At 36.2% G+C, this 12,686-nt stretch overlaps 1 protein-coding gene across 1 annotated transcript in view; it reads left to right on the top strand.

Moving 5' to 3' along the window:
• Positions 1–12,686, top strand: part of FER (FER tyrosine kinase) — a 419,902-nt gene that overhangs the window by 311,897 nt on the left and 95,319 nt on the right. The window contains exon 17 of the mRNA XM_039217958.1: positions 1,827–1,950. Coding sequence (XP_039073889.1) covers positions 1,827–1,950 — 124 coding nt within the window. The remainder of the gene's footprint in view (positions 1–1,826; positions 1,951–12,686) is intronic.

The raw sequence follows: 12,686 nt of genomic DNA, 5'->3' as shown, positions 1-12,686 counted from the left end.
AAAAAGTAAATTATCTGACACTGTTAAGATTATTTTTAAGCATATAGCTATTTATTTTGTAAAAGGGCCACCTAAATTTCTGTAACATGTGATTTGTGAATAAGAAGTTAGAGAAAGGCAACATACATGATAAGTAGAGTTAGGCAAGTGTTTATTTCCCAGGTACTCTCATTAAAGAAAAGCCATTAAGTCTTCACCTCCAGAGTTTTTATATTTATGGAAGCCTGGATCCCTGGTGGAGAGGATTAAAAAGTTCAGGAAATGGCAATTAAAATGCTAATCCCTCTTGCAAAATTCTGGCTTAAAATCCAAGAGCCTAATAGAAAGAAAAAGTGGGAATGATTTTTTTTAGAGAACTTTCATTTTAATATATGTAACTTTAAAAAATGCAGTACACTATACACTAAGAAGGAAGGATAATTAGGCCTTCATATAGTCTTTCATGCTTTATGAAAAATGAATACACAGTTGAAGGGTCACTGGCAACAGGTAGCTCTTGATCTTTTGAAATGTGGCTAGTGCTTCTAAAAACTGAATTTTGAATTTCATTTCATTCTTTTTTTTAAATTTTTTAAAAATATTTTATTTATTTCTGAGAGAGAGACACACAGAATCTGAAACAGGCTCCAGGCTCTGAGCTGGCAGTCAGCACAGAGCCTGATGCAGGGCTTGAACCCACGAACTGTGAGATCATGACCTGAGCTGAAGTCGAACACTTAACCGACTGAGCCACCCAGGCTCCCTGAATTTCATTTAATTCTAATCGTCTTAAAATGGATAGGATTCAGTTATTAGAAAATATTTTAAATGTTTGAAATATTTGAGATGTCCCATGAAATGTGAAATAAACAACATATTTTAAAGACTTAGGATGCTAAAATGTAAAATAAAAACTACAGTTTTTATAATGTTACATATTGATAAAGTGTATTTGGGGATTATTTGACTAAAGAAAAAAATACGTTATCAAAATGAATTTCACTATTTTGTTCTTAGTGTTACCTTTCTAAATGTAGTACCAGAAAATTGAAAATTACTGTGTGTTATATTTTTTTCAAAACTTTTTTTTAAAGTTTATTGACTGATTTTGAGAGATAGCGGGTGTGAGCACGGGAAGAGCAGAGAGAGAACGAAAGAGAGAGGACCCCAAGTAGGCTCCACACTATCTGTGCAGAGTCCAAGGCAGGACTCGGACTCAGGAACCAAACCATAAAATCATAACCTAAACCAAAACCGAGAGTGGGACGCTTAACCAACTGAGCCATCCAGGCGCTCCTGCATGTTATATTCTTTTGGACTATGCTGGTTTAAAGAGTTGCTCAAAGACATCGCTGAAATCCATCTGACACACAAAGTGCAATCTGGGTCAGCAATTCAATCATATCAAAACTGTTGCTTTTTGTTTCCCTTCTGGCTCTACCATCAGTGACTTCAGTATTCACTGAATCTGATAACTAATTTGATATCATTTACATTTTAAACTACTAATGATTACGATCTTTTATTTGGTATTAGAGAAAACAAAACTTCACAGAAAATTTTAGTTGGGCAAATTGGTGAGAAATGGCAATCGTATGATTTTGTTTGAATATTATTGTATGTTGGGGAACAAACTGTGAGGCATTTAAAGGATTTAAACTATGTAGGAAAGTTTATGGTACCTCTTTTCTGATAGATGTGTTCTTTTCATACTTTGCTTTATGTTTACATCAAACAAAATGGGTAGAAAGTGTGGCCTGATGTGTAAAGCTTTTTGTTCTGCTGGGTGTCTCTCATAGACAGTACATCATGATTTTATCTTGTTGTTCATCTCTCAATTCTTCTAGGAGGTGATTTCCTCTCCTTTCTGAGAAAGAAGAAGGATGAACTAAAGCTCAAGCAGTTAGTGAAATTTGCATTAGATGCTGTTTCTGGTATGTCCTATCTCGAGAGTAAAAACTGTATACACAGGTAAGAAGAATATTTTTTTCAGCATTTTCTGGTTTTATTAATAGAGCGCTAGAAAAGTGACATTACAGCAACGCAATACAGCACTGAAGTTCTTTCACAAAGCTTACATATTTTCTTGTTGGTTTTCGTATTTTGTGTGGAAGCCTTCTTTGATAGTTGTTGATATAATTTACAGAAACAGTTACTGAGGTAAGTACACCTAATTAGACAGTGAGTTACCTACTGATTAAAATCTGTTGTATTATAATCATGAATGAACTAGTGATAAGATGTACCAGAAGTTAGTCACATAATCAACTACAGTCTTATAGCCAAATAAGATTGTTTCATGTGCTCTCTATTCTCATTTTGCAAAAAATTATTTATAAATTATAGCCATGGAAGAGCATAATTGTTAAACAACAATTCATGACAGTGAATTTGGCCAAGGGTAGAAGATATTAGCATAATAGTTATTTCAAAGGAGATTTTAGAAAACTTTACCAAATTACATTAAGAGCAGTGGCTTGGTTTTAATGCGTTTATAGATTGTGATTTTATTTGCTTATAGCTGAAAATGTTCTTTACTGCTAAATGTCAGTACAACTTAAGATCTCTTGCAGAATTCATGTCAGATCCTAAATACGGCTAAGTATATTTAAGCAAAATGAAGTGGTGCATTGATGCAGTTTTTATTCACTGGAAATAGCACGATCATACTGTTTAACATGGAACAGAGTTCAGTGTCAGATTGAACTGGTATGGACTTTCTCTAAATTGGTTCAGTTATTGAAGTATATTTTTCTCTGATGTGTTTCATTATGCAGGCTTCGGCTTAATACTCTAGTGAAGCTGTATAATGTATAATTAAAGCAGAACCAAGGTACCATCACCTGAAATTCACATTTATTTGAAATTCACCTGAAGTCACCTGAAATTCACATTTATTTCCCCTTACCCGTGTAGCCCATCCCCGCTTCACACAACCCCTCCAGCAGCCCTCTATTTGTTCTCTATATTTAAGAGTCTTATGTTTTGTCCCCCTCCCTGTTTTTCTATTACTTTTGCTTCCCTTCCCTTATGTTCATCTGTTTTGTGTCTTAAATTCCTCATATGAGTGAACTCATATGATATTTGTGTTTCTCTGGCTAATTTCACTTAGCATAATGCCCTCTAGTCCCATCCATGCAGTTGCAAATGGCAAGACTTCATTCTTTTTGATTGCTGAGTAATATTCCATTATATATATACATAAAATATTTCATTATATATATAAAATATTTCATTATATATAATATTTCATTATATATATAATATTCCATTATATATATATATATATATACACATACCACATCTTTATCCATTCATTTGTCGATGGACATTTGGGCTCTTTCCATGTTTTGGCTATTGTCAATAGTGCTGCTATAAACATTGGGGTGTGTGTGCCCCTTTGAAACAGCACACCTGTATCCCTTAGATAAATACCTAGTAGTGCAGTTGCTGGGTCATAGGGTACTTCTATTTTTAATTTTTTGAGGAACCTCCATACTGTTTTCCAGAGTGGCTGCACCAGTTTGCATTCCCACCAGCTGTGCAAAAGAGATCCTCTTTTCCCACTCCTTGCCAACATCTGTTGTCGCTTGAGTTGTTAATATTAGCCATTCTGACAAGTGTGAGGTGATATCTCATTGTGTGGTTTTGATTTGTATAGTATGACTGTATTGTTTTAAGTGCCTGTGTACTCAGAATTGAAACCATTCTATGTTGTAGATGACAATTAGTTTTTAAAAATAATCCGACTTAACCAAATCATAACATTAGCTGCTCTTATTTTTCCATTTTCTGTGTTAAGTATTTTCATGCATTCACAAATATTTGAATGTCAACCTGTGCTTGATCACATATCTTAGAAGGTTGTACTTTTCCTGTACTATTTGCCTGTGGGGAAGGTTCCAGATTGAATATCTTAAACAATATTATTTAGAGCAGGTTTGACAAATAGGTTTCACTGCCTATTTTCAGTGATTGATAGTGGCTTTCTGTGTTGTATTCAGAAGGATTCCAGGATCAGTCACATCTCTTAGGGAACTGATAAGCATTAACAGACCAGTCCTGAACTTGTCATCTGTGGCATAGAACATTTTCTTTTTGTCTTTATTTTAATAAATGCTTTATTTTCATAGGGTTTTTCTTATTAGCTATAATATAGCAACATTATAATATTTTTCTATAGTCATTTCCATTGATTTCTTCGAAGCAGTCTGCATATTTTACTTGTTAATCATAATTACTGGATGAATTTTATGATACCCTTGGCCAGTGGTCTTTTGTTACTCTTGAAACTTCTATAAATGCTCTTTTGGATGAATTCATTTTCTTTTTCTTTTCAATTCAGTACCTCAACAATACATGACACTATGCTGAAAAAATAAAATATTCTTTGTGTTGAATTTTTTATAGAAGTGAATTGTGCTGTTCCTCTGTGTCATCCTATAGAACTATTTCTGTGCTAGTAATAGTACTCCAATGGATTTTCATAGATTTATGGTTAAAAGATGCACTGAAGACAGGGCTTTTTCTCCTAAGAAATAGCAAATATATAAATATAAATAGATATGACATTCACTAAAGTGGAAATGTTTTTCCTCATTAGAAAAATTTCTAATGAGGTTATTTCAGAAATTGATTAATTTTGACATGATTGAATGTTTCAGTTTTTAGGTAGTGAAGAAAGGCACTAAGCCCCATTTTTGACATCCCCAAATACCACTAAAAGATATACATGTCTATGACTTGTGAAGTTTATGTCCCATGAATCAAGGCAAAAAATTTTAATGTGCTTTAAATTTTATGTGAACCTACAAATTGTGTTCTGTTCAGTGGTTAGAAGTCACTGAAATTTAAGACTTGAAAATATTTCTAATTGTCTCTCCTCAAAATAGCATCTTAAGTTTCAGGATGGGGGGTGACACATTTTCTTCCTTTAGATTTGTGGTGTTTTTTTGATTACCATGAGGAAACCAGAGCAATCTTTCATTATAGATAAACAAGTATGACAGCTATAAAATGGAAACAAGTAATTGCATAACGAAATTGGCCTGCTTTTGGAAAATGTTCTTGTGATTTCCATTTAACTTCCAGAAGGGTTCTCTGGATACTCTTAAGTTTCTAATTGAAACTATTTCTGTTTATAGCTAGTGAATTACTAGATTATTTTGTTTGAGTTTAGTTATAAGTCAACTACATTTTCTTTATAATTATTTTATAGACCAACATGAAATTTTCTCTCCTACTTGTACTTTATATGAATCTTTGAAGAATACTGATAAATTTTGGGTATCCATGCATTTACTTAAAATGGTATGTAACTAGATTGTTAGATATTACTCTTAAAAAGTATTAAGCCTGACCAATTTTGATAAGTGGATTGAAGTTTGACATTACACTAGTTATAAATGGTAATGGTATTTATGGTTTTATTGCTCATGAATCTTACTGCAATATTTATTTTTATTTGGGTTTATTTTTAAAAGTTGGTTTTCTGCCATGTTGTTTGGTATCCATGGAAAGCAAAGAAAAGATAAACTTTTTTTAAAATTACGTATTTGAGAATGAGAGTTTGAGCTTGAGCCGGGGTAGGGGTGGGGGGTGGTAAAGAGAAGGGGAGAGAAAGAATCCCAAACAGGCCCCAAGTTGTCAGCATGGAGCCCAATATGGGGCTTGAACTCACAAACCATCAGATCATGACCTGAGCCAAAGTTGGGCACTTAACCAACTAAGATACCCAGGTGCCCCAGTATACTTTTAAAGATAAATCTAAGTTGCTGCTTCTGTCTCATTTTTGGTTTTTTGTGATTTCATATTTTATGAAACTAAAGATTTGGGTATGATATTGATCATTTACATTTTCCATTGGTTCTTAAATGCTTTTCTCTATTTAAAAAAAAACTACAGCTTATTACCTAGAATTTGAGCTCTCCCTAAGCTTTCAGTGGACTGAAAATATATTCTTGTGCTTAACTCGGCTTTGTATCATTTAAATGGTAAGATAAAGCTAAAATATGCAAAGTGAAATATTTTCTTTAATGTTTTTAAAGCCTCACCTTTTATGTCTCTCATGAATTGCCATATTTTCAGTAAATAGAACCTTAAAATAAATTTATAGATTAAATAATTGAGGCTGAGAGATTGAATGAAGGTTATCTAAACAGTTAATGGCAGGGCCACTGCGAGATCTTAGATGTGCTGATTTCATTCTGACACATTCCCATCATTTGAGTGGCAGTGTTTTATTCTGTCTCATTCAAGTGTCAGTAATTCTAACAGCTGCCCTTTAATGACACCTTACTGAGTACTAGGCACTCTGCTAATTAAATGCTTTAGATGTAATATCTGATAATGCAAGCTTCATGAAGGCAATCATTCGTACCTATAGTGTTCACTGTTTCAAAAGCCTGCAACAGTGCCAGACACTTATTGGTGAATGAGTAAATCCTTGAAACAACAGTAGGTACTATTGCTAAGCCCATTTTACACATGAGGAAACTTGTGGTTAGAGAGGTTGATTATCTTGCCCAAGATCATATTAAAAGAAAGTGGCAAATCCCAGTTACGGATCCTGGCACTCTGGTTCTAGAGCCCACACTCTAAATCACTGCCTTGAACTGCCTTCCATAAGAAATGGGTCTTCTGACCAATTGGGAGATTCGGGGAAGAAGGCCAGATGGCATTTCCTGTGATATCTCTACTCATATTTAACATCTGGATGCTTTATAAACAGAAGAGGATGCTGAAGCCTGTGAAATGTAATTTTAGAAAGATATACCAAGGTGTTTTTTTGTTGTTTTTGATAAAGAGTTGCTGAAATGCAGCAGTATTTTGTTAGTGCCTCTCCATTTAATTAGAGCTTGAAAATTTATTTTTTCATTTTTTATACACTATTGTTTAGATACCCCCTTCTGCTTTATCTGTTAATTAAAAACATAGGATTAGCATAGAAATCTTAGTTGACTAAGCATTTATGACTGATTTTCTTGTTCCAACATTTGATTACAATTTTGAATATATTAAGCTGTACTTTTATTTTTAGCTTCTAAACCAATTTTGCTGCAGTACAGAAAGGACTGCTCAATAATTTCAAATATGTCAAAAATATGCAATCCTTCTCTAACCTTTCTTTTTTCTAGTGCCGTTTGGTATTTGCATATGCAATGTGATTATCATACAAAAGATATCACAAAAGCACCTTTCTAAAAACTATACTACTACTTTATTCAATGTCAGAATTTCCTGTCACTAATTTCATTCATATTAATTAAAGGATTTTTCCCTAAAGTCACATGTATGTTTCCAGGAATGAAAAAGGAAGCCTTCTCTGATATTAGAATTAACATGTTGGCTTGAGTTAATGTACGAGAATATCTAGCTGCCTTCTTAGAAAACTGAAATGAGGGATTTGGGAGAAAGTGTCAAAGGACAGATAAGTTTTGATGTATGGTTACTGGTGGGAAAGACACAGCATATATAAGACACTGTTCAGGAATTCAGGGCCATCCAGTAAACAGTCCTTGAGAATGAGAAGGGAGGGAAACAAGGGGATAGCAGCACATTAAAGCTATTTCATGGTTTGGGTAGGGCTAGCTTTGTCCTCTGTTTCATAGAAAATGATGGGGAGAAATTGGCGTATACCTCTTCTCTATTATTTCTGACTTTTATTCAGTTAATTATAGAATGTTAAAAGTGAACGTTTACATTAAACTAATACAAATGTTTAGGTAGCCATTTTTTTCTAAGGAACTCTTTGATTACAAAGACAGGAATGGTTCAAACTAACTTAAGCAATAGGAGATTTATTATAAGAAAATTATCTCACGTAACTCAGGACAGAAGTTCAGCAGCCTTGGGAGCCATTGGAATTAGGACCTGGGAAACGTTCAGGGTCCAAGACAGTATCTCTTTCTGTCTTTTCCTCTGTGTTCACGTGTTCTCTCATTATTTCCTCTTTCTATTTTGCTGCTTCGTTTCCCTCTTGATCTGAAGACTATTCCTCTGCCCCATTTGCAAAGGGTCCTCGAGTGACATTTGAATCAATAAAACTTTCCAGACCTAGCATCTACAGAAACTAATTAGTCTTTGAGGTCTAACGTCAAATTTTTGGCAGAAAGAATTGATTGGCCCAGCTTATATTATTAGGGGTCTACCCCTGTTTTAATCGATAAGATGGCTAGACAGAGAACAGTATGCAGGGTCATTGTTACATAGATTTACAGGAGCCAGTCTCAGAGTGTTGGGGGATGATTCTCAGAGGATGGGATATACATGAAGTAGGCTTGCCAAAAGATGGCTATCACACATTCATCAAGTGCTTACCATTTGGCATGTACATACACTATCTTTTTTAGTCTTCCTATTTTGATGAGAACAGTACCACTTATTTCCACTTTACAGTAAGAGAAATTGAGCCACAAAAAGAGTAAGTAATTTGTCCAGTGTCATACAGCTGGTAAGAGAAGATTCAAGTCTAGATTGAGCTAATGACAAAGCCTGGGAATCCAAGCAAGACATTTAAACTATGTGTTGGATATATTTCCAGTTTCTTTCTATTTGTGAAGATGATTAGTCATGTGGAAATTTCTTTTATGAAGCAAAACTTAAAACCATTTAATAAATACTGACCTAGAGAAAGCCTTATTATAGGGATAAGAGAATCCTTTACAGATTTTACCTCCGTATTTTCCGGGCATGATTTGTTTCCCCACATTTCCATGGTGTAGGGCTGACAGCTTGACTCTATTCTGCAGTTGGTCCATGAGGTTTTCTTGAATCCTAGCTCATACTGTGTCTATACAATAGGCAGGAGATCACGCTCAGACCTGCAGAATTGGGTTCATGATTACCCCAGAGATTTAGGTGTCAGTTGGTTGTATTCAGGTTCTCCAGTGAAACCTGATTTATGCTAGAATAGCTAGCTTTTTCTAATTAGTCTTGATCAAATAGAAATTCTAGCCTCTAAGAAATCTCTTAGAACATGGATGACACAGAAACAAGCCTAACCTTCTCACTTGCAAATTGCTTCCTCCTCTCTGACCTGAAAAGCAGGATCAGAGCAGTCAGCATATGGAATTAGGGCATCCAAGTTTTTGCCATTTACTAGGCATTGACTCTCCATACTAATTATGAGAACCACTGGGGGAGGGGGTTTGCCCAAATTTTGTTTTTAAATATTATTCATTCTTTGTAAGATACAGAGCACTATGAGAAGATTTTTCATTCTCAGGTTTCCATTTCACAGTGTTTCTGTCCTGGTTAAACTGTCACCCTCTGCGTTGCCAACTCTAATAGGCTAAAAATTTATCCTTTGCAGAGCCACTTAACTTTAGCATAGTCATTAGGACTACAGATTTAGCATTGGAATACTCTGTGTTTAAATCCTGGCTCTATGAAATGTTAGTTGTGTGACTTTGGACCCTTCCTCAACCTCTATCATAGCATTCCCTATAAGCTTTTGCATACTTAATTTTTCGTCACTCCTTATCATGACCTGACATTTATTTTATTTATATCTACCTTTGCATATATATGCATGTTTAAATATCTGTATATATATCTGTATATGTATAAAAGTGATAATACACACACACACACACATAAATATATGTATATACTGGTTTGCTTTTTGTCTATCTCTGCCAACTAGAATGTAGCTTACATGAGGATATTGACTTTATTATATTCATTCCTCAATACGGGAATGAATCTTATAAGATCCTTAATCTCATAGTTCATGGGATCAGGCCACACACAAGGCTCTGGGTCAACACTGCAGAGCCTGCTTGGGATTCTCTCTTTCCCTCTTTATCTGCCCTTAACCCCCTCATGCTCTCACCCTCAAAATATATAAATCAACTTAAAAAAAAAAGTATCTCAAGGTTCCCTACTATGAAACATCCCTAGGACATTTCAAGGGGACTACAGCATAGCTAAAGAGACTACACATGTTCACACTCTTGTAAGATTAAATTTAGTTGTCTCTTTTCAAAGGTTACAGAAACTTTTCAGGAAAAAAATGACCATGTAAAGGAAGAGCAAATGCAGGATATCTCCATTTATTTCACCATGGTTCCCAGGCTTTCTAACAAAGTCTGATCACACTAGGACCTTGTTGAATTTGAGTTTATTTTCTTGCTAACATGTATGGATCATATAATACCATTAGGGGAGTATCTATACATCTATGTGATTTTTTTTTTAGATGTTTTATTTATTTCTGAGAGAGAGAGTATGAGCAGAGGAGGGGTAGAGAGAGAGAGGGAGACACAGAATCTGAAACAGCCTCCAAGCTCTGAGATGGCTGTCAGCACAGAGCCCGGTGCAGGGTTCGAACCCACGAACCATGAGATCATGACCTGAGCCAAAGTCGGACGCTTAACCGACTGAGCCACCCAGGCACCCCTATGTGATTTTGTTTAATATTTAAACATTGGGCTAAACATTTCTTCTACCAAACTTGGTGTCAACAAGGCCAGAGTCTCACCCTAAGGAAAAGGGTTAAAGCTTAGTTATCTCTGAGCAGCTGATCTCTATCTCCAGTCCATAGTTTGTCACCTTACTCTCATTACTCTTTCAGCTATGTGTTCCCAATGCTGGGTATGTTTGGGCCAGGATTCCACTGGATACTGTAGCTACAGTGGTGGAGGATAAATAAAAGTTCTTCTAATATTCTAGGTGTTTGGCTGAGATCCCCCTGTAATAAAAAGTCAATAGGAGAAGAACAAAAGTTAAATAACATGTATGCCTCCTTTATACATGGAAGAGACCCAGGAACACTGAGTAACTTCCCAAGGTGGTCCAAGCCACTACCTTAAATACCAACTCCAGCTAAGAGAGGCCAGTTGTGGGAAGTTACCAGCAAGCTGTAAACAAGGGTAAGATTGTTTAAGAGTTTCTAGATTGTTTCTAGTAAGATTGTTTAAGAGTTTCTGGAGATTTAGAGTCAACATTCTCTTCCTGGTGCAAGAAGGGAGACAGTCATAAATGGAGAGCTCCCTTATAAATGTCTCTTACAAAACAGTAACTTCCACTCAGTTGTAAAACTTCCGCCATGTCTGATGTTTCTTAAAAATAAACAGCTCAATGAAATGCCTGGGTGGCTCAGTCAGTTGAGCATCCAACTCTTGATTTTGGGTCAGGTCATGATCTCAGGGTCATGGGAGTGAGCCTCGCCTGGGGCTCTGCACAGAGTGTGGAACCCATTTAAGATTCTCTTTCTCCCTCTGCCCTTCTCCCCCAGTCACAGTCTCTCTATTTATAAAATAAAATAAAATAAAATATTCACAATATAATCCTTATGCCAAAGAAGCATATTTTAGGGTGGCAAATTCTCTCTTTTCAACAGCAAATGAAACAAAGCCCTGCCCTTGTGGGGCTTATAAAAATGAGGGAAAGCAGGGGCTCCTGGGTGGCTTAGTCGGTTAAGCGTCTGACTTTCACTTAGGTCATGATCTCACGGTTCGTGGGTTCGAGCCCCGCGTCAGGCTCTGTGCTGACTGCCAGCTCAGAGCCTGGAGCCTGTTTCAGTCTGTGACTCCCTCTCTCTCTGACCCTCCCCTGCTCACGCTGTCTCTCTCTCTCTTCTAGAAATAAATAAAACATTAAAAAAAATTTTTTTTAAATGAGGGAAAGCAGATAATGCACTTAAAAGTAATAAGCAGGGGGCGCTGTGGTGGCTCAGTTGGTTAAGCATCCAGCTTCGGCTCAGTTCATGATCTCACGGTTCATGTATTTGAGTGGTGTTGGGCTCTGTGCTGACAGCTTAGAGCCTGGAGCCTGCTTCGGATTCTGTGCCTCCATCTCTGCCCCTCGCTGGCTGGAGCTCTGTCTCTTTTTCTCTCTCAAAAATAAGTAAACATTTTTTAAAAATTAAAAAAAGTAATAAGCGAGTAAGCATAACATACCCCACATGGTAATAAATGATATACAAGGTGACAAAATAGGACAGAAGGGAATGAAGGGCAGGGGTGGGCACTGCTGTGTATGGTGTGCTAAGAGAAGGCCCCGAAGAGGTAGAGGAGTGAACCATGTGAGAATCAGTGAGAAGAACCGTGCTAGCCGTGGGTGTAGCAAGGACAAAAGGCCCTGATATGGGAGCATGGTAGGTGTGTCTAAAGAAGACCAATAAGGGAGACAGAAAATGAGGTTAGATGATAACTAGCTGGCCAGATCATGAAGACGTTGCAAGTCATTGAAAGGGCTTCACCTGTATTCTGCATGATGTGAGGGCTATTGAGAACTGACTTGATCTGCCCCAGGATTTTCAAGGATCAGTTGGAATTTTTTTTATAGACTCTAAGAGGGCAAGTACAGAAGCAAGGACAGTTAGAGAGCTATTGAAATAACCTAAATGAGAAACAGTGGGAGTTAAACCAGGATGATAGTGCTGGAGATCATGGGAAGTGGTCAGATTCTGCGTGTATGTTGTAGGTAAGCCATCTGGGTTTGCTAATATATGAGCTACAGTATGTAAGAGAAAGAGTGAAAGAAGACTATATTCTCACACAGATTTCAAAAAACAGTCTTTCTGTATTTTCCTCCTAAATTCAGGCATTTCTAAGACACTCTCCAATGTTTTATTTTCTGTAATTCTAATAATTCTAACATTACTGCTTCAAACTACAATGAGCCAAATAAAAGCATACCATGTAACTTTAATTTTATTGGTAGCCTGCTCTATGTGGAAAGCTTTGCTACAGGAGGTGATG

Source organism: Hyaena hyaena, unplaced genomic scaffold (genome assembly GCF_003009895.1).
Source record: "Hyaena hyaena isolate Hyena2069 unplaced genomic scaffold, ASM300989v1 scaffold_726, whole genome shotgun sequence".
Taxonomy (NCBI): domain Eukaryota; kingdom Metazoa; phylum Chordata; class Mammalia; order Carnivora; family Hyaenidae; genus Hyaena; species Hyaena hyaena.
Note: the sequence above shows the minus strand (reverse complement) of the source record. Positions and strands in the feature narration are given on the sequence as shown.